The sequence below is a fragment of the Halichoerus grypus genome, chromosome 3 (assembly GCF_964656455.1).
Source record: "Halichoerus grypus chromosome 3, mHalGry1.hap1.1, whole genome shotgun sequence".
Taxonomy (NCBI): domain Eukaryota; kingdom Metazoa; phylum Chordata; class Mammalia; order Carnivora; family Phocidae; genus Halichoerus; species Halichoerus grypus.
In genome coordinates, this window is record NC_135714.1 from 3994686 (window position 1) to 4016155 (window position 21470).

The 21470-nt window shown below is 58.9% G+C and overlaps 1 protein-coding gene across 2 annotated transcripts in view; it reads right to left on the minus strand.

Moving 5' to 3' along the window:
* SORCS2 (sortilin related VPS10 domain containing receptor 2) overlaps positions 1 to 21470 on the minus strand; it is a 454863-nt gene that overhangs the window by 374879 nt on the left and 58514 nt on the right. Inside the window, exon 1 of one of the 2 annotated variants that reach the window (XM_078068348.1) lies at positions 16943 to 17066. The exons of the other annotated variant lie outside the window; for it this stretch is intronic. Coding sequence (XP_077924474.1) covers positions 16943 to 17023 — 81 coding nt within the window. The 5' untranslated portion in view covers positions 17024 to 17066. Of the gene's footprint in view, positions 1 to 16942; positions 17067 to 21470 lie in introns of those variants that run through there. 2 annotated transcript variants of the gene reach the window in all.

A 21470-nucleotide genomic window follows, 5' to 3' on the forward strand; every position in this document is an offset into this window, starting at 1 on the left:
CCAGTCCATCACCAGTCCCCAAGACTCTGCTCCAGACCCCCGGCCTCCAGGTGGTCCTGGCCCTGGCACTGCCTGGACAGCACGGACACCTCCCACCCAGGGCTCCAGCCTCCTCTGAGCTTCCACTTTACCGGTCCTGCACCTTGCAGCCAGAGGGGTCTTACAAAAAGCCAGGCTGATCGTATGCCCATCCAGCTGTTAAACCCTCTCCTGGCGTCCTCTGTTTCTGCTCAAAAACCCCCTCACTGGCTACGTGGCCCTCGTGCTCTGCCCGCCCCTTCTCCTGCCCCATCTGGGCATGTGCCCTGCCCAGATGTGTTCCAGAGCCTCTGCTTTCCACACCCATGCTCGTTCCCACCCCAGGACCTTTGCACATGCTGCCCCTCGGCCTGGATCACTCCTCCCACCTTCATTTAGCCATCTCCTGTCCGTCCTTGGGATCTCTGCTCAGAGATCTGTCCTTGGCCCCCAGGTGAAATGCTCTCCCAGTACCTGTGTGCTTCTACAGTAGGGCCCATGGTTGGTGTACCCCTGGGCTCAGAGCCGGCCCGCAGCCTTCCCTCACTGAGCCAGTGAATGGACGAATGAGTGAGCAAATGAATGCACACTCACACACGCATGCACACATATGTATGAGAACACGGGAAGAACACAGGCTGGGGAGTCCCCAGACCTGGGCTCAAGCCTCCACCTTCCCACTGAGTCACCGTGGTTTTCCACATGGCTTTTTCCTTCCCGGGCCTCAACCTCCCCATCTGGCCCAGGGGCATGTGGGGCCAGTAGACCCGTAAGGGCCTCCCAGCTGTAGGTGCCCGTCAACGATGCTAACAGGTCTACACACACGCATGCGGCACTCCGGGGCCCCAGGCGGCCGGTAGGACTCACCCTGCCCCCAGGAGCTGGGATCACAACAGTGGCCACAGGGAGGAGGCGCAGGAGGGCCGGCCGAGCGGGCGGCCGTGGACACGTCTTAGTGAGGAGAGCCACCGACCCCGTGAGGTGAGCGCTGCTCGACGCCTCCGTTGTACAGATGAGGAAACCGAGTCTTGCTCTCCAGCCCGGGCCCCTCTGCCCCCCTCGCCCCTGGCCCAGGCTACAGGAGTCCAGAGACAGACTCTGGGATGGGTGGGGTCAGAGGTCACACAGACGGGGGGCGGGGAATGAGGGAGGACTCTAGGTCGGTGTGGAGAAGAGGAAAAAAGATACCCCGGCAGTGAGACGTGAACCATGGGAGCCAAGGTTTGGCTGCAGGTGAAGAGGGGTGTGCGACCCCGGCAAGTAGCACATCGGGGCCTTTGGATGAGGTGACAGCTGACAGCCCTGAGCGTCCCAGGTGACCGTCTGTGCTCATTCCCTCCTGTCCAAAAGCCGAGGTGAAGGCTCCGGGACGGTGGAGCCACGCGACGGAAGAGGTCACCGGTCACTGCCCAACCCACGTGGTCACTGTGTCAACACGCTGCGAGGTGTTTATGAGAGCAGCTAGCGTCCACGCCCCAACACATAACAAAGCGACAGCCGCCGAACCCCGACGGGTCCTCGCTGTGAGCCCGCCATGTGCCCCGCTCTGTGCTGTGCAGGCCTGGCCCTGCTCAACCCTCGCAACGGTGCTGTCAGGGAGAGACCATCATCTCTGCCTTACAAATGGGGAAACTGAGGCTCAGAGAGCTTGGGGGGCTCGCCTCAAGCCACATGGTAAGCCTGGCCGTCCTCCCCCGGTGTCCCTCTTACCCCACCACCCGGGTGTGTAAGAGATGATAGTCAAGGTATTAGAATAAGCTCAGACATCTTCTGGAGTAGAATCCAGGTTCACAAGAAGAAGGTTCCCAGTTGGACAGAGCAGAGGCTCTTCACACTGGCCCCGCGCCGGCACGGAATGAGCTGGGTCCCAGACGGCAGGCCTCTGAAGCCACCAACGTTTGCCACAGCCGTGAGCCAAGCCCCGGGCCAGGAGCGCTCCGTGCGTGGAGTCCTCCAGCCCAGCCACCGCCCGCCAGGTGGGGGCCAGCCGCAGCCCCTCACCACCACCCGTGTCAGAAGGGCCCCGATGACCTAAAAGTCTGGCCCAAGTTTGGGGCCAAAACTCCTTGGGCAGAAAAGGTGACATGCCCCATCCCACACCCCCAAACAGAAAGGTCTGGAAAGGAGGGAAATGTTCAGATGTCCACAGGGGTGGCCTCAGTGAACGGCGACCAGAGGGTAATCGCCTGCGTCTTCATGAGAGTCTGGACTTGACTGCTTTTCTCCAGTGAGCGTCTACGATTATGAGGATGACAGCAGAAAATGAGACTTTTTTTAAACTGTCCGTCGCAGGAGGGGGTAAGACTTGCAGTTCACGCCCTGCAGGGGCAGGTCTGTGGACCGTCTCCTCTTGCTCCCCACGATGGCTGGCTTTCCCTGTAATTCCCACCAAATCCACATCTCCCAGGGTAACGACCTGCCACCCTGGGGGTGAGCCAGCAGCCGCCCCAGCGAGAGCCACCCTCCCCCACCCCCGTGCCCTGCCCTCCCCCACGCTCCCAGGAGCGCCAGGGGCCAACTCCGATGGCTGTTCTCCTGGCAAGTGGAAGGGGGCTCTCGTCCCCTCCCCGTGGCAATCAGGGCGGCTCCCAGCGACCGTGGCAATGAGGAATGTGTTCACTGAGGTCCTGTGCAAGCAGGAGCCGGGCAGGCCCGGCATCTCGGGAGGACGGCCGTGCGCCGACCTCCATCTCTACCCGGGATGTACAAGTAGGCTGTGTTTGTGCTCTGTGCCTGCCTTCTGCAGCTCCCGGCTTTTATCCTTGAAGTGCTGCTGATAAGAGAGTCAGAAAAATGCTAATCCTGGAGGAAACTCCCCGCAGAGTTATAATGAAAAGCTTTACATAAATTGTGATATTTTACTAATGTCCCAGGTCTGGGAGGGCTTTATTAACTGCAGCTCAGTCTCTTTGGCAGTTGCTGCTAATCTGCGTTGCTGACTTCAAGGAATTCAATTCATCAAACATTTATTGAGCACCCACTAGTTGTCGGGCACTGTTCCAAGGGTGGGGGGCAGGCTTCAACCCATCGACAAATATTTACTGAGCACCCCTCAGTGGTAGGCGCTGAGCAACAATGGGGATGAGGGCCAGGCCCCGTCTGCAAGGCACTGAGGACAGCGAGGTGGGCTCCGAGCCGCACACCTGGAAGGCTTCCTAGAGGAGGAAACACCAGGCCGAATCCCAAGGAGAGGCCAAAGAGAGGGAAAAAAGCACATTCCAGGCGGAGACCGGCCTCAGCGAAGGCTAGAAGGGCTGGAACGTCACAGGTGCCCAGAGAATCACAGAATCAGATTAGCTTGATTGCCAATCCTGAAGCCACCCAAATCTCCAGAAATAATCCCCAGATTGCCAGCGGTGCTCTGGATGGAAGACACTGGTTGGTCTCCCACACTGGACGGATGGTGTTTTCCCATCGTTAACCCCTCAAAGTCTAACCTGAGTACCAAGCCCAAGAGGGCAAAAGTCTAATTGTCCATGACCCAAAGACCTGAGGCCTGAGGTTCACCCCGCCCCAGCCTGGGGTCTCACATCTAGAACCTGTTCTTCTTCCTCAGTGGGTCCACACCTCTCACAGGGTGCTCTGAAAACCCGCAGGAGGAAAACGGAAGCCTTCCTGGAGGAGGCGGCAGTTGGCTGGGCAGCAGCTACATGGAACAAGAAGGGCCCATGCTAACAACTCTGTTACAGACTGAACTGTGTCTCCCCAAAATTCACATGGGGAAGCCCTACCCCCCTGTGTGACTGTATGAGGTCGGAAGGTCGAAAGAGCTCGGTGGGGTTTGGCCCTGAACCAGCAGGTCCGTCCACATAAGAAGAGAGAGATGGCCATCTGCTGCGAGAGGACACAGCAAGGGGTTCGTCCGCAAATCAGGAAGAGGGCCCCCAGCAGCCGCAGGGCCGGCCGGCACCTGGATCTTGGACTTCTGGCCCCCAGACTGTCATAAATCAGCCACCAACCTGTGCTGCTCGGTCCCCCGGCCCCAGGCCCTCTGCCTCCAGGACAAAAGCAGTGTCTCGGGTGAGGGGCAACCGTGAGGGACAATGGGGACAGACCCCCGCTCACCGTGGAGGGGGTGCCCCCCGGGCCTGCAGTAGAAGGTTCAAGTTCTCACGGTCCAGCGGCCTTTTCCTTCAGGTGCTCATCCTGAGAACGTGGGTGACGATTCTGGCTGATTCATCGAGCTTTTCCGCGGATTAACTCGTTAATTAATATACTGCTCTTCTGAATTTTTAAGCACCACATCAGAACCCCAGGGACCGCTGTCTGAAATCATCAGACGGAGCCGAATGGCATGAATTGGTTTTCATAAAGGCCCCCTGCTTCCCTGAGCCGGATCAGCGAGCCAACAGCCTCCTCTCCTCCTCCCACACGTCCAGAGCCGCCGAACAAAGCCGTCAGGAGAGGCTCGGAAGCAGGAGCTGGTCGGGCCTTCACACGGCCCGTTTAAATACTTTCCTCCAAACAAGAAACCGTTTTTAAAAACAGTGGAAGAAGTGGCCTTAGCTTCACGGGGAAAACCACCTTAAATAAATCTACTGTGTCCCTCACTCTTTTATTCCCTGAGACAGGAAGACCACAAACCAGCCTCAAACTGCAACACCAGATCGATACTCCTGAATTCCTGAGAAGCCATTTTTTGTCCCCTCTCAGTCAAGTGTCAAATTAAAGACAGTCAATACTAGTACTGTAGTATCTTTCTTAAAAAAAAAAAAAAGAGAGAGAAATAATCTATTGGATGAACTCTACACCTGTAAAGTTAGACTTTCTCTCCGGAGGCTGGCGGAAAGCGGCCCGTGCTTGCTAAATCCAAGTGTTTTCACAGCAGAAGGACAACCTGGAGGAGAAGAGGCTCCTATCTCCCGGCCCATCCAAGGACAGTGCGCCCCCAGCCCCCCACCTCCTGAGCACTATCTTCCAGCCAGGAAACGGTTTCCATGCCTGACTTTTCCCTTTCGGGGAGTGAATGCTGGCCAAGAACCCACTGAGGAGGTCACCAAGAGAAGTATCTGGAAAGGTAGGTAGGGGTTCAGCTCCCCACCCCGGCCAGGGGATCGGATCAACCAGAGGCCTGAGGTTCACCCCGCCCCAGCCTGGGGTCTCACATCTAGAACCTGTTCTTCTTCCTCAGTGGGTCCTTGGTCCTTCTCATCTGGAATTTTCCCTTCTTCTAGGTTGTCAGTCATTAAGGAGATTTTGTGCCCACCTCTGGGCAAAGCATGAGACCCACCAAGAAGATTCCAATTCCTGCCCTCAGGGAGTGTGCAGATAAAGTCCACGCTGAGACCCAGGGCAGCACAGACAGCCGAAGACCCAGAGGAGGGAAGGGAAGGCTTCCTGGAAGAGGTGGCTCCCAGGCTGAGCCACAGCAGCCTCAAGCAAGGAGGGCTCAGCCTGAGGCCCCCAAATCCTCTCCCTGGGCCCCCCTGGACCAGTCTCTCCTCAGTCAGTCCCTGTTTCCAGCAGCCAAGTTCACCTTCCCAAAACTCATTCATAGCATTCTGCCCTCACAGCCTTCCACGGCTCCTGATGCCAATAAGGCCCAGGGTCTGTGGTCTGGGACCCAAGCCCCTCCCATGCTGCCTCAGTGATCCCCTGCTCTGCCCAGGCCTGCTCTGCTCTGGTCAGCTGAGGCCCGTGAACATGTGCCAGGCCAGAAGGCAAGAGACTCAGTCCCAACTCTGGGAGCTGTGCGCCCGTGAGCAAGCCCCTCTCTGGGCCTGAGTCCTCCCCCAGTAGAATGTGGGCGCTGGCCTGGGTCCAGGGGTCGGCCATGCACCAAACAGCTCCAGGCCAGGCCAGCCTGCCACCTTCTGCCCAGCCTGGACGAGCAGCACCTTGGGAAGAAGAAAGAAACCCACCCGGGCAGACAGCCCAGCTCACACCTCAGACCTCTTGGGTTGTTCTCCAGGACCTATCTTTTCTCCTGCACCCCCTTCTTCTCTGTTCCCTGCAGGCCTCCCCTTTCCTGGCCAGTCCCAGCCTCTGGCACAGGCTGGTTCTGCCACCCCTCTGCATAGAGAAGACCGAGGGTCCGAGTGACCCAGCTGGTCACACCAGGAAACTGTTTACAGGCTCATCTGCTGGGGGAGGGGCAGTGAGGATGGATAGACAGTAAGACCCCCCCCACCCCAGGAGGGGAGCCAGGAGGATGGACCGGGACAGCTGGAGGGGCAGCTGGCTCTCAGCGGGGCACAGAAAAGGGCACCTGCTCATGGGGACCATGAATGGTGGGGCCTGTCCCGGCACCAGGACCCCCAGCTTTGGGTCCTGGGAGTGCCACCCACACCACCCAGGCTCCTAAATCGGGGCTGCGCCACACATCTGAGAAATTCGCCGCCGCAGCGGGAGAATCTTTAATTTACTCTCAGCTTTGCTTTCACAACCAGTGGCCCACGTGCTCCTAGCTCCCTTGGGACTCGGCGGTCTGAACCAGACCGAAAGAAAAAGGGATTTGACTCTGGAAGGCTGTGCTGGAGGCCTGGCCTCCCATGAGGAAGGAAGGATGGAGGCCCCTGGTGATGCCCCCACCCCACCAGCCCCCCACCGGGCACCCCTCCTGGCCTCAGCGGCTTCACCCCCTCTCCCAGCTTGGCCAGCTGTCGGGATTCGGAGGGCTGCTGGCAAAGCACACACAGAGCACCAGGAAGGCAGGGAGGGCTCCCTGGAAACCAGCCCCTCCTCCGGCCAGGCCCTCCATGGAGCCCCTGCAGGGCGTGTGAGATGGAGTGCTGGTGTGGTGGCTCAACGGTGGCCCCCAAAAGAGGTGTCCATGTCCAGCACCCAGGGCCTGCCACGTGACCTTAGCTAGACAAAAAAAGTCTTTGCAGATGTTCACATGTGAGTTAAGGATCCCGAGGTGAGACTGTCCTGGCTTTTCCAGGGGGGCCCTAAACCTGATGATAAGAGACACACAGAGGAGGAGAGAGAGGACAGATGGAGGGACGTGGCCACAGGCCCAGAAGCACCTGGAGCCCCAGGAGCTGGAAGAGGCGGGAAGGAGCTCCCCGGCAGCCTCCGGAGGGTGGGCAGCCCTGCCCACACCTCGATTTTGGATTCTGGCCTCCAGGACGGTGCAAGAATACATTTTTTGTTGTTTTAAGCCACCCAGTTTGTGATAATTTGTCACAACAGCCTCGGAAACCCACACAGCTGGGAACGAGAGTACCTAGGCTCCAAAACCACGGCTGGCACGAATATACTGTGTGATCTCACAAGGCGTGGCACTCTCCGGACCTCAGATTCGGGCTTCAGAAAACACCACCCCTTCAGGCCTTCCAGCTCTGAAGACTTCCGTGTCAAAAACTGTCCCTACCGCCCTGCCACTAGATAAAACGATGGCCATCCTTCCACCAGGTGATAACCTCGAGCTTGGCCCCAAGTCCATCCGATGAGAAATCAGAGTTTGCACCCAGTGAACGGCTACGCTCTGTTGAGCCCCTACTACGTGCAGACACGGTGCTGAACATCGCTTTCCTCCTGGAAACACAGCCACCCCACGGGGCGGGGGTGGAGACCGAGACTCAGGGAGGTGGAGGACATTGCTCAAGATCACACAGCGAGTGTGAGATGGGGCTGGGCCCCAACTGCGGGATCACCGGACCTCACACTGTGCTCTTCCCCTTCACACTGTCTAGCTCACACCCACCCTCCGCTCCCCGTGAACCGTCTCCACTCCCATGTCCACCTCCTCGCTCCGCTCGCTTCCTTCCTGAGCCGCTCCCGGCAGGCAAGCGGACGCCTTGCACTCAGAAACCTCATAACCCACAGCTGCCTTACATCACACCGTACGTGTTCCTGCCTGTCACCCGTCTCCCCCACCAGAGTACAAAGATCCCAGAGGCAAGGACCTTGTGTCATTCATCGCTCAGTGCAGACCCACCTGGGTGTGATCCCAAACCACCACCCGCCCCTGGGGGAGCCTGCCAGGGACAGTGACTCACCTCTCTCTGCCTAGTTTCCTCATCTGTATCCTGGGGACCAAAACGCCTCCGACCCGGGGGGGCTAAGCCACCGACGTAACGAGCACCACCCACAGACCGGCACCGCTGCCCTTAACCGCCAGCTCGCACCCGGGCTTGCCTCGCAATTAGCGGAGGCGCTGAGAAGGCTTCACACGCTGGGGCCGCCTTGGTGATCCCTGGGACACAAAGCCACATCCTCATGAAGTCAAAACGGCAGACGGTGCCAACAATCCAATGCCACAAACTGCGTTAACTTACACCCTGTGGTCCCCAGCTCTTTGCATTCAGAGTTAACAAGGCATTTTATATGGGCTTATGCATCCAAACTTTGATATGTTCCCCCCAGTATCAGAGTTAGGATCTACTTTTTAAAGGGGAGGAGGGGGAGATGGTTTCATAAACATGTCCACAGTGCTGGCAAACCTCTAGGCCCTCCAGAGAGGGCCTGAATCACTATATGTTGGTATTTAAACATGACTGGGAGTCAGAGGCCCCCCCCCCCAGTCCAGGCCAGAGACGGAGGTGGCAGCAACCTGCGGTGATCACATGGCCCTCCACCTGTGGGCCATCCCCCCCTCCCCTGGCCTGGGCACGGCGCCATGAAGGGCCGGGGGGCTGAGTGACGTGGGGGACCGAGCAGTGAAACCAGACTCTGATGAGAGCAAGTGTGAAGCAAAGGAGGGGCTGGTCGGGTCCCCCTCCTGACAGGAGCCCCTGGACACGGCGGATGTCCCTGTTCCGGGCAAGGAGGCGCCAGCAGGGGTCGGGGTGCCGGCCCCGAAGTAGCGGGTCTTCGAGGATGGGGTTCCCCTGCCTTGATCTCTGGCAGGTAAATGGGTAAGAAGGAACCACTTGTCCCAGCTCCCAACAGCAGATGGCACGGCAACCTGAGACCACCTGAGGAGCATGTGTGAGGGTGCGGGGCAGCAGAGAGGGGCGCGAGGAGGGAGGGGAGGGGGGAGGATCCCACACGATCATTCCCAGCACAATAACTCAGCAGAGCCCCGCAGGCTGCCGTCACAGTCACAGAGGCCGGGCCACCCCGCCGCCCACGCAGGTGGCTTGGTGGGGGCTCCAAGTTCTCTGGGCGTGTGCGACAGTGGGTCTGCAGAAGGGAGGGGGGTGTTTCTCTGGCTCTAGAAGGAGAGTAAGACCACCAGACTCAGGAGCCACCCGCCTGAAGGCCGAGGGCCCGGAGAAGGCCCTTGTGCTCGGAGGCTGAGGGGAAGAAGGACGGGGCAAGGGAGAGGCACGACGCTCCCTGCAGGGGGGCAGCTGCTGGATTCAGACCCTCCTGTTCAGACGACGCCCAAGCCCCAAACTCGGAGCTACAAAGAAATCAGAGAGGTTTGCAAACATGTCACCAGCGCCCGGCTGACAAGCGAAGACAGGCGGCCCCCCTCCGCCCGAAAACACAATGATTTCTCGCCAAAACAGCAGTCCCATCTCAAGCACAGGGCGCAGGCTGTCACGAGCGTGACCCCCACGCTCCGATTCCATCAGCCTGACTGACAAGGGAAAATCGTTCTGTGCAGCGCAGAGAACGCCGCAGGCCTCCCGTCGTCCTGCGCCGGGTGCTACCACGTGTCCCCTGTCCAGGGCCGTGTCCCAGGTCGGAGGGACTCCAGACGGGGCCCGCTGCGATGGGTGATTGCCATCTGCGGCCTGGCGGGCCGTCCTGCTTGCACGGAATTAATCAGGCCCTTGCACCGGGCTCTCTGAGAGAGAAAGGGCCTCTGTTAGTTGGTCAGAGGTTAATTAATTGACGACGCCCGGTGCACGCACCAGACCCGGGGCTGAGCGCTGTGTTTGGGTTAAATCATTGATTGCTCGCCGCCACGGCGCGCCGTCACTACCCGTCATCTCTGTGTTTCCCAGAAGGGGAAACTGAGGCATCGAGCGGGTAACTTCATCAGGTGGGACTGGATCATAGCACCTGCCCCCAACACTCCAAAATGCTTCCTCAAGCGCTGCCATATCAAACCAGCTCACAGGACCGCGCCCGACACCGGCCATCCCGGGATGACCTGCCCGGAGGACAAGAGAGACCATGACCGTGAAGGGAAGAGGGTGTTAGCCTGCTCTAAGAAGTGAAGGAGAAGGGGTCCCCAGATGTTCACCCGGACACAGTTTAAGAAAAAAGTCACTCTTTCAGATCCACCCTGAATGCCAACCACAGGTCCAGAGCCCTGGAATTTTCCAAAGGCCGGCTCTGGTGCCCGCAGGGCTCGCCTCCGGGGAATGCGGTCATTTTGAAGGACGCGTTCTCACCACCTGAGAGCCCAGGGTCACAGGCCCGCTTCCTAAAGGGGCAGAAATTGGAGAAAATGTCCTTGGGCAAGGCGAACCCCTATATTCCTGTGGTTGCCCAAGACCACGCAGCTGCAGAGGGCATGGCCAGAGCCCCGTCTACTCCTTTACCTGAGTTTTGCCCGGTTTGCACTTAGGGAAAATGAGTGACAGAGACACCACCCAAAACAGAGGCAAGAGGCCTGAATTCCAGACCCGCAACCTCACAGCACGTCAGTGTTCTGAAGGGGTCAGCGGCTGTGGCAGACCTGGTCCAGCCTGTTTTCGGAAACAAAGGCCTGAGATGCACAGGTTAAGGACTGCTGGGCATTGCAGATGTCACCACGGTGATTCCACACGGGAGCTGGGGGTTGCAAAGATGCAACACGGTGGACTAATCGGGGCGGGGGGGACAGGGACCCAGAGATAGATTTTTAAACCAAATTTTTGAGTTTGTCCTATTAACCGTGAATACACATGTTACCCACTAAGGGTTTTGAGCACGCACAACGCTCCCTTCATCTGTGTCTCCAAATGCAGCAGGTCTGTATCCACAGATGTGGGCTCCCTCAGCATCCCTCCTGCCCTCCCCTCCACGTGTCTCCCTGTGACACGAGGAATGCCTCCTCACCCCTCGACAATGCAGAGAACGGTGCCCTTGAACAGCTGTCCTGGTTTGGGGCAGAGCCACCCTGGTGAAGTGGGTTTGGGGATTAAGCCACCAAATTGCATGTAAGCTGTTCCAGGCAAGAGCTGAATGAACCGAGCGTTGTGCTGGCTGAGAGATTATGATGTCCATATCGGCCACTGATGTCAGCATTCGGGTCAGGGAAGCTCCCCTGAGCAGCAGGCCTGTTTGCATCTGTTCAACTTTCCCTCTTCATTCCAGCCGCTAGGAAGCTCAGAGCCACCTTTAGAACTGAGTGAGGTGGGGAGCGACATGGCATGTGGGAGGCCACTATTTCGCAGGGCTTGGTGGTGGCCAGCAAGGGTGGCTCGCAGACGGGGACTGGCCACCTGCTGGCTTCCTGCTCGTGGCCCAGGCAAGCGGCTCGCCCCCAGCCAGCTCTGGGGGTTTTCTAGAAGCTTCACCTTGGAGATCCAAGCTTCAGGCTGCTATTCAAGCCTTTCTGCGGATCTTGAGAGCAGGTAATTCCCATTAGATCCCCTTTCTCGTAAGCTGACTAGAGGGGTGTCCTTTCTCAGCAACGGCATTCTGACTGATCTATTTTGTTTGAAAAGAAGAAGCCTTTGGTGGCAGAGCAAACGCCAGGCTGCTCTCTGTGCTTTACCGCCGCCCCCCCCCATCCCTGGTGAGGAGAGCTGCCCCAGAAACGCAAGTGCGGCCCACCGGCTGAGACATCAATGCTGCCTGTTGTGGAAGGCAGGGGAGCGTCCCTGGATCTATGAAACAGATGTATTCTGGAACCTCTAACATCAGGAAACCAGCACCTCGCCCTGTTTAAAACATTATCCAACAGACAGACGAGACCCGCAGGAAGGGAGGGCTCGACGGACGCCGGGTGGTTGGCGCCGCTCGGAAATCGCCAGCCCTGCGCACAGCTGCCTCGGGGCATGGCTACAGTCCTGTCCCCCACCCCCCTCGCCCTCTAAAAATAGATGCAACACCAGCGTGCTGCCCGAGAAGCTGATGATTATGAAGGCCCCGCGCCACGTCCGGGGAATTAACGCCCCACCCGATAAATACCGCTATCGGCAAAGCTCTCAGACTCCAGGTCGCCCCGGGGAGGGAGGGCGGCTGCGGGGGTGGCCCGGGGATGCGGGTGAAGGCGACCTGCACCCAGCAGAGCCCTGGCCCACAGCGTCCGGGTGGGAGCCGGCTCCACCGTTTCTGCACAGCCTTCGGCGAATTGCTGAACCTCCCTGGGCGGTGGCTCCTGCGTTTGCACACGGTGGATCCAGCGGGTAGGGCGCTGCCTTGCACGGCCCCGCTCCGGACCTTCAGAGCTGGAGGCTCTTAGCCCACATCTGGCCGGAGCCCCGTGCACAGGCAGGGAGCGCGGGGCCCAGAGGAACCACCACAAGGCTGCTGGGCGGCCAGGGACGGGCGTGCAGTTGCACACTGACCCAGAGGATGACACGTCTGCACCTCCCCCAGGAGCCAGGGAGGCCGCAATCCCCCACCGAGAGGCTCCGTGGAGTCACCACGTGGATAGTCAGTGCCTCGGCCAGGGGGCCGAGGACGTGAGGACCCTAAGTCCGCAGGGGACAGAGCAGGGCTGTGCACTGGACAAGGCCACCTGCCACCTTCGAGGTGAGCCACCCAGAGCGAGCCTCGGTCTTCCCACCTGTGAAATGGGGCTATATGGCCAGCCCAGAGGCCACAGTGAGAATGAATGTGACCCAGGCCATGAAGGTAGGCTTGCAGAGTGCTTCTTAAGTTCAGGGAAGTTTCCAGAGCAGCTGTTGGACACCACAGGTCAGGCTGCCTGTGGTCATGCCCTGCCCTGAACGCTTGCTTCCTGGTGACCTTGGGCAAAGCTGTTTAAGTCAGTCCCCTGGCCTCAGGTGTCCTCACCCCTGAAACGGATGGGTGCTGGAACCTATGGGCGGGGTGGGGGCTCAGACAGGCCTGTCAGATTCTTAAGGAGAGCACACCAGACCAAAGAGGAAAATTCCACAAAGAAAGGAATCTCAGAGAACAAACTCCCCCAGGACAGGATTTATTTACTGGTGCCAGGAGGCTGAGGGCATCAGGAGAGTGGCTGGCAGGCGGGGACCCGAGTGGGTGTGCGGCCAGGCCCAGCACCCGGGGTGGACGGTGGGCCTGCCTGGTGGGGAGCGGTGGAGGGGGCGATTTTAATTCCAGAAGCTCTGAGCCAGGAGCTGGAGGGAGCAGGGTCCAGACCACAGGCAGCGACTCAGGGCTCTAGATTCAATCTAACGACCTCTCCCTCCAACCTTCAAGCAAATCACGTTTCCACGGGCAGTTAACGAGGCCTGGGTGCACCCCAGAAATTCCGAAACGCAAAGGGCATTTCCGGTCCTTGAAGCTCCCCATTGTCCTGGGATGCCTGGTGACCTTTGAGGGTGGTTTTGCTCACCTTCTTCATGTAAAATCTGTCTATCCGGCAGGTGGGGCTGTGCCCGCTGCCCTGGGGGGACGATGGTGAGCACGTTCAGCCCTGGGGGCCCAGAAACCTCTGGCTTTCGAGCTGCTTCTCCGGCACAGAATGTCCGTGTGTAAGAGCATGGGCCCCCTCGCGCCCTTCTCTGCCTCTACCTCCCTCCCCGAGGCCCCCGTCCCACCTCCTGTCTCCTGGCAGCCAAAGTGAAGCTGAGCTTTTGGAAGCAAAGGAAGGTCTCCACCTGCCCCCACCCACCTTACACACAGCCGGGCCTCACAGGACACAGAAAACCTCCACAAAGAGACGCCCGCTGAGCCGGGTCCAGGCCGGAGCTGCTAACAGAAAGCAGGGGTTTCACCAAGGCCCAAAGCAGGTAACAGGCGGCGGTCGCCCCAGCCTGCCCGGGGGACGCGGCTTCCCTTCCAATCCCCGCCCCACCACTAACAGGCTGGATGGTCTGTAGCAGGTTATTTCACCACTCCGTGCCTCAGTCTCCCCCCAGAGTTGTCATAAAAAATCACAAGCATCCACAGCCGTCAACGCTTAGTGACGTTGATGTAGCTCAGTGAAGAGGAGCTCTTCTCTGCCGGCGGGGCCCGAGGGAAAGTCCCGGAGGGCAGGTGGATACAGGTATGAGCTTTGGCGCACCTGATTCTCAGCCGCCTTCAGGAGCCCCGACTCCATCTGGAAGTCAGCGGGCTGGAAGGTTCCAAGCAGGGAAGTGGTTTTAGGAAGCTCCCCGGGTACAGAGTAAGTTCCATGGGTGAGGACCAGGCTCACCTGAGTCCCAGATGTGTGTCCGGGGCCTCGCAGGAAAGAAGGCCTCATCCACATGAGGGCCGAGGGGCTGGCGGGGAGCAGACAGCTTTGAGTAAACGCAGGGAGTCAGAAGCGACTGGTCCGGGGAACCAAGTGTGACAGACAGACAGAACATAAAGCCCCTCCCAGTGGGTTGGGGGGGACTCTTGGTCTGAGCCGACCTAGGGGCTCACCCTCCCCCGCGTCCCCCGGCAGGGGCAGCCCGCGAGAGAACCCAGGCCTCCCACACCCCAGGGCCGAACTCCTGCACCTGGAAGCCAGGGAGGGCAGCAGCAGACCATCTAGCGCCCCAGACAGCTCAGCCACACTGTGGAAAATTCTCCACCGGCCTGGCCCAGTGGGACTTGCCTCTGGAAGGAAGCTGGGAAAGGTCACAGCTCAGCTCACGGCTCACTCACTGGCAGAAGCTCCCTCGGCTGTGCGGAAGGAGCAGAGGTAACTCCCTCCCTAAGCAGAGGCTTTCAGGCCGCCACCTCACACTCTCCAAACCGTGGTTTGTGCACCTGTTTGGAGGCTCTTGCTCGTGCATTCTTGTATTGGGGAGCTCGATGCAGGTCTGACGATGAGTGAGCGAGTGAATAAACAGGACAGGGCAGTCGGACCTGGAGAGGAGCCCAGTGTTGTCAAGGAGATGCCACAACATTCGCCCCCGAAGCTGGGGGAGAACCCTTCAGTCCCTCCCTCCAAGCCTAGTTACTCCCAGTTGGCTCGCAACACTTGTAAGTTTGGCAGTCCAGGTTTCTAGACCATTTGTAAAGGAGCCTCTGTCCCCGGGCCAGTCACCCTGAGAGCATCACAGAGCAGAGACCCGTGAATCAGCACCATCCGTGCCCAGCACTGTGCCTCCCACACACTAGCTTTCTGATAAATGACTGCTGAGGAATTCGTCGTTCGCCTTTATTTGGATACATCTGACCCGAAAGCGCCCTTCGATCTGAGCCGTCTGCAGAACCCGCTATCGTGACCAACCTCCTGCTCATCTTAGCGACCCTGAGCCACCGAGAAACACAAGGATCCTACGCGCTGTGATTTGTTTCTGGGGCACCTGCTGGGCGCCCGGCTACACTGCGCACCTAACGCTCACAGCGGCCCACAGACAGAGACCCCGATCCCGCTCTCCTGACGAGGAAACTGGATTCAACCTGGTGGGAGAAGCAGGACGTACTTGGCAACCGACAAAGCTGCCCCATTACTCCCAGAAAACTGTAGGAGACATTTTGGAAAGATTCTCATCAAAAATCATTTAAAAAAAAAGAAAAAGCATTGGTTCCAGGAGGGCTGCCCTTAGGTTTAGAGGGGAGGCCGCACGCGGGGCCTTGAGTGGTGCCGGCCTGGCCCCTCTCGCCCCTCAGACCGCAGGTCTGTGCCCCAGCAGAGCCACGGGGAGCTCGCATACAAGGTTCTAGAATGAACGAATGAGTAACAAACACACTCGCCCTCCCCCACGACAGGTAAGTGAAGCACAGCTTAATTCCAACAATGCAAACCCAGGCCCTCTGGAGGGCGCTCTTCACAGCCACGGCCCACGGGAAGGACACCAAGGCACGAAGCTGTTTTAAGGCCAACTGGGCAGAAACTAGACGCCAGGAAGGGAGGGAAGGGGGTGAAAGGTCACAGGAGGGAAGACTGTCCAGTTAATAAAACCAGGCCACGGGCAGCGGAGGAAGACTGACTTTCATTGGAAACGTGGAGGGTAGGACATGAAGCCCCGGGGTGGCTGCAGGAGCCCTGCTCTGCCTGGGAGAGGTCTGTGCTTGTCCAGGCCTGTGAGCAGTGTAGACCAGAGCGCTCCCTCCGCTCCCCTGCCCAGGCACCGAGCCCACGTGTGACCAAGCGCCCAGGGACCCTGGACACCTCCAACCTTCCGCAGCAACCTGGGAAGGTGGCACTGTACCAGAGCTCCTTCCACGGACAGGGCACTGAGGCTCTGAAGGGCTGGGACCGTGCTCAGCGTCCCACAGTTTCCAAAGGACACAGTCAGGTCCCCCCCCCCCCCCCGAGATGTCCACATTCTTAACCCTTTGCCTGCCCAGCCCATGAAGGAAACCCTGAAAGATCCTCCCATGGGAGGCCAGCGGGGAATCTTTGAGGGGCTAGCACCCCCCTTTCCACACGTGCTGCCCCCACCATGGACAGGAAGCCCCCTGTGCCTCATAGAGCAGAGTCAAGGTCAATATTGCAAGTAATCTTCCCAATTCACGGACGGGGAAGGGGGGAGGCCAGGCAGCCAGGGTGGGGACTCCGTGTCTCCATCAGTTATCGGAGTGTGAGCAGACTGGGATGTGCATCATGCATCAGCCCAACTTCATGCTTGCCGCGGTTTGTGCATCCACACGCCTCCTGGGACAGACGCACAGACCAAGGTCGGAGCCCGAGGTGTCCCGCCGGGGTCCCCCCGCATCACCCCACACGCTGCAGGCTGCTTCCTGGCCACACCGGAGGCCTCTGATGCGTGTTCTACACCATCCCCCAGGGTCCCCAGAGGGCCTGAGCCCCAGGTGCCCACAGGGGGCCCAGCTGGGCAGTGCATGCTGCAGGCCCAGCCCTCCCCCCGCTCCTCCTTCCCGCAAACGACATGCGCTCCAATCCTTGTCTCAGGGTGTTTCTGGGGGAACCAAATCCAGATGCGCACGGACGGGGTGTTCAGCTGGGTTTCGATGTGGGTCGCTGAGGTGGGAGAGGGGCAGGGCAGAAAAGGAACCGTGCTTCCTGCGTGCTCACACAGGCGAAGGGCGCTGGGCCTGCATCCCTCCATCCACCTACCAGCCTTTTGCCGAGAGGCCACGACTCCTGATCTCCGTATTGTTGGTTATTCTGTTCCCACGGCTGTGCATCCTCATCCATGTATGTCTTCCTAAATAGTCCAAAGGGATATCAGGAGAGGACACGGGAAGCTCCTAGCCAGATGCCATTTGAATCAAGTCCTCTCTCCGCCTCCGAAAGCTCAGATCCTAAAAGCCAATTAGGACACACTGGGAACACAGCGAGTCCCGCATCCCTGGATGGGAGCCCGTAGCCTCCCACCCGTGGCTCTGCTCCACGTGGCATCCCTCCACGTCTGCACTCTGCCACCCTGGAGAGCCTGGGCCGGCGGGGGAAGGTGGAGCAGAACAGCTCTGGAAACTTCTGCAGGCTTCTATTGAACAAACATTCCTTCCCGCCTCCCGGGGAGTTTGGCTTATGCCCCGAAGCACAGGATCTGACCACGATTATCACAGGCTGTATCACCGGGTCTTAAATTGCCCATCCCCTGGAAACCCCCGAGCCCCACTGCACACTGGTGGGCTGCCCAGCTCCTCCCCGGGAGACACTTCCCAGGCCGGCTCTCTGGAATGTGCCGGAAGGTTTCACCTCCGAGGAAGCCTGCTTGCACACACGTGCCGAGTGATTTATGGCACGTCCTAGCTTGTTTCGTTCGGTTCTCCAGAACATATATTTGACTGCATTTACGAAAAGAAGCTGGTGTGCTAGCCCAGATGTCTGTATATTCCATTATTACCGTATTTCACGGATTCTAACACCAGCCATTTTCGTTCACAGGTTAACATCTTTGAAACTGGAATATGGCTTATAATCAATGACATTCCTCCACGGTGAATAAAATAATGATGCCACGTGGAGCGCATCTAAGAGAGTTTCGGTGGGATGAAATACGGTATCTGAAATTGTTACAAACACCCCGACAAAGACTGCACCTCTTTTTATTGCTGGCGTCCTGCCTCTCCTCGGCCAGAGCAACTCACCGCAGGCTTTTAATATTATCTCCTGGTAATGCGCAGAGTCTTTTCAAGTGGACTTCACTGGAGATAAGAAACGGTGCTTAATGGTTAATAAAAGGTAGCAGAGATGCACTGGTAAATCATTAAGGCACCTGCCCTGCCCCAGCCCCCTCCGAGAGTCCTCAGGCACGCACCTGCTCACGCATGCGTGCACACGCGCTTTCCATGTGCTTAATACCCCAGAGACCTCCGTGTTGCCTCTGGGGAAGGTCTTGACCCATCCATAAGCACGCAGAGCCCATCATGCTCTGCATCCTCAGTCCCTCATCCACCCAGACCCTTCCCTCTCTGCTCCCTGAACGCACATGCTTCCCGGCCCCAGGCCCTCTGCTCATGCCCACCTTCCAGCTGGGGGACTCACACTCACCCTTCCAGACCTCAGGCTACCGTCATGCTCTTCTCATCTACCAGCCCTGTCCCAGGCACCGAGGAGGCCACAGCAAACAAAACAGGCAGAGTCCTGCCCTCCCCGGGTTTGCATTCTAGCGCAGGGAGCCACAGAGAAACAGGGCGATTAAGTGAATAGTGTGTTGGATAATGTCATACTAGGTTAGGCTCTGGAGTAAAACCGTCGGGAAGAAGCATAAGAAGGAGTTGGGGCGTTCACATTTTAGACACAGTGGCTGGGGAGGGCTGAGAAGGTGACGTTGGACTCTAGACCCGAGGGAGGTGGGGGAGGGTAGGCATGTGGCCATCTGGGGAAGATCATTCTGGGCGTAGAAGCAACAAACCCAAAAGCCTGAGACCAGATCATGCCTGGCAGATTCAAGGAGTTGGGAGGAGGCCAGTGTGATCTGGAGGGAGAGGAGCAAGAGATGAGACCAAAGAGAAATAGAGACTGGATCCTGAAGGGCCTTGTGGTCCACTGGGATCATTGACTCTTTCCCTGAGAGTGCTGGGGTGTCCAGGGAGGGCTCAGAGCAGAGGAGTGACATCCTTGGGGCACAAGATGGGGTTTTCACAGGATCCCTTTGGCAGCTGAGTGCAGAGTAGGCCGAGGGGACCAGGGCAAGAGCAGAGTTCACAGTACCACCTACCCCCACGACGGGGCTTCCTACAGTGCCCATCATTTGGAGTTCCGCCTGCGGTCGTCATGGAAAGACCCAGTTCCTGTAGCAAGAACTGTGCCTAATTCTTCTCTGTGTCTGCCTGGCACGTAGCTCAGGGTCAGGCACAGGCATGAACGAATGAATGAATGAATGAATGAATGAGTGGGCGCTGGAGAGGACATCATGATGGTGAACAGCCCTCGGCCCCTCTCCGTGCCCACCCGGAAGGCCAGCTGAGCCAGGGCATCGGTGCGGAGGGTATGGGGCTCCAAGCACACCCTTCACTCCCCAGCGGGGTGTGCGGCTCTAACCCAGACCACAGTCTCTTATTCCTGGATGTCCTACCTGTCCCGAGATTCCTTCCCAGCCATCTTACAGTCGGTGACACACTTCGCAAAAAGAAAACCAACTCTGTTTTGTCGTCACCTCCCTGACAGCGGCTTTCAGGAGAACTGTCGGATCTTCCAAGGATCTTTTTTTAGTGGAAAGGCACGTGGTAATTTTAGATTAAGTGTTCCGAGCAGCAATCTTCCTAGCAACAATTAGTCCCCGAACATGACTCTGAAAACATCCGACTCCGCCGAGCTGTGGGGTGGGACTGGGAGCGCGTGGGCAGGACCACCAAGCCGGGGCGGGACGGGACAGCAGGCCACGGTGCAGTCACGTGGCCTCAGGGGCTGCAGAGAGAGGGCCTGGACAGGTGGCTCACTCCGCTCAGCCCTCCGTTGGGGCGAATGCGGCAGGAGGGAGCAGGATTATTTCTGGAACAGGGCGTGCCTGCAGTGCTCCCGCCCACGCCAGTGTGCTCCCGGCTCCCGTGCAGCCCGCTCGGCCCACCCCCCGCCCCACTGGCAGGTAGAACCCCCGAGCACCACAGATGTCTCTGGATGAGATTATGAGATTGAAAATCCACATTCTGTTACTTTCCTGCAGCTGCCATACAAGTTACCACAAACTGGGTGGCTGAGAACAACAAAATTTCTTGTTCCTCACAGTTCTGGAGGCCGCAAGTCTGAAATCAGGATCGTGGGGCTGAAATCCAGATGTGGGCAGGGTTGGGTCCTCTTGGAGGCTCTGAGGGCTTCTGGGGGCTGCCGGCCATCTCGGCGCTTCCTGGCTTCTGGACGCATCCCTCCAATCTCTGCTCATCCTCACATGGCCTTGCCTCTCTGCGCATCGGTGTCTCAAATCTCCTTCCTTTCTCACATGAGGACACGGGCCACTGGATTCGGGGCCACTTGAAATTTCATCCCGAAACCCTTAACTCAGCACCTGTGCAAAGACCCTCTTTCCAAAGAAGCTCACATTCATAAGTACTGGGGGTTAGGATGTGGACCCATCTCTTTGGGGGACACCATTCAACCCACAATACCCACCATCAGGCCAGCAAGCCACAGGCCCTGGTCAACACTGGGGCAGACACCCCCTACACACACCGGCCCGGAGTGCAGGCCCCTTGCACAACCCCTGAATCTCCCAGTGCGGCTGGCTACCGTGTGACCTCCTGAGGATCTTCACTGCTTCAGAGAATGACACAGCCAGCACCCCGTGTCCCCCAGTCCTCGCCCAGCTCCATGAGACCAGCGGCCCTGGGGTTCTCCCTGGGCCTGCTCCTTACGGTGGATGCCGCATCCGCTGCAGAGGGAGCTGCTGGACCTGGCTCCCTCCACCTCCCCTCTACCAACCCCCAGGTCCACCCCTCTGCTTCCAGCAGTCTCCTTGTCTCCCTGGTACTGCACTCACCCCTCCTGGAGTCCCAGCCTCACGCCTGCACCTCTCCTTCCCTCCAGCTCACTAATCCATCCTAACTTCCGGCCCTCCCCCCCGCCCCCCGCCTTGATCTCAGCGATGACCTGCCACGCCCACACCCAGGCTGTGCCCCCCCAAGTAAGGGGCGGTAAGACAGACAACTCCGGACAACGCTGCAGGACCCCAGGGCAGCTGCTGAAGAGCCCACTTCAGTTCACCCTCAGCTCTAGCTCCCTTCTGTAGGGGCCCACGCCCCCTCGAGGGGACCGCCCCACAGCGGGAGAGGACCTGAGGGGCCTGAGGCTTGTTTTGGGGTGCTCCACGGGGCAGGCCCACGACTCGGTTCATGTTCCATGCTGCACACACACCAGGATCACTCCAGAAAGGGTTCTCTGCACTCGGCTGGCGCCAGCCAGCTCTCCCCCCTCCCTTCAGCACACGGTTTGCAATGTCTCTCCAGCACGCAGGTCACCTCCCGGTGACAGTGTCACACAGCCAAGCCCTCACTAGCAGGAGCCCCTCTTCTCGTGACGTAACGACGAAGGACTGGCAGCCCCAGTGCCCAAGACAGGCTGATCATTCTGCCGTCCATTGAGCTCTCTCTCTTTTATCCAAGCAGCGCCAGTCACGGGCTAGGGTCGTGGAGTGGGGACGGGGGGCTGCCAGGACGACACCCACGGGAGCCTGTGCCCAGTCAGCTGTGGGTGGGGTGGG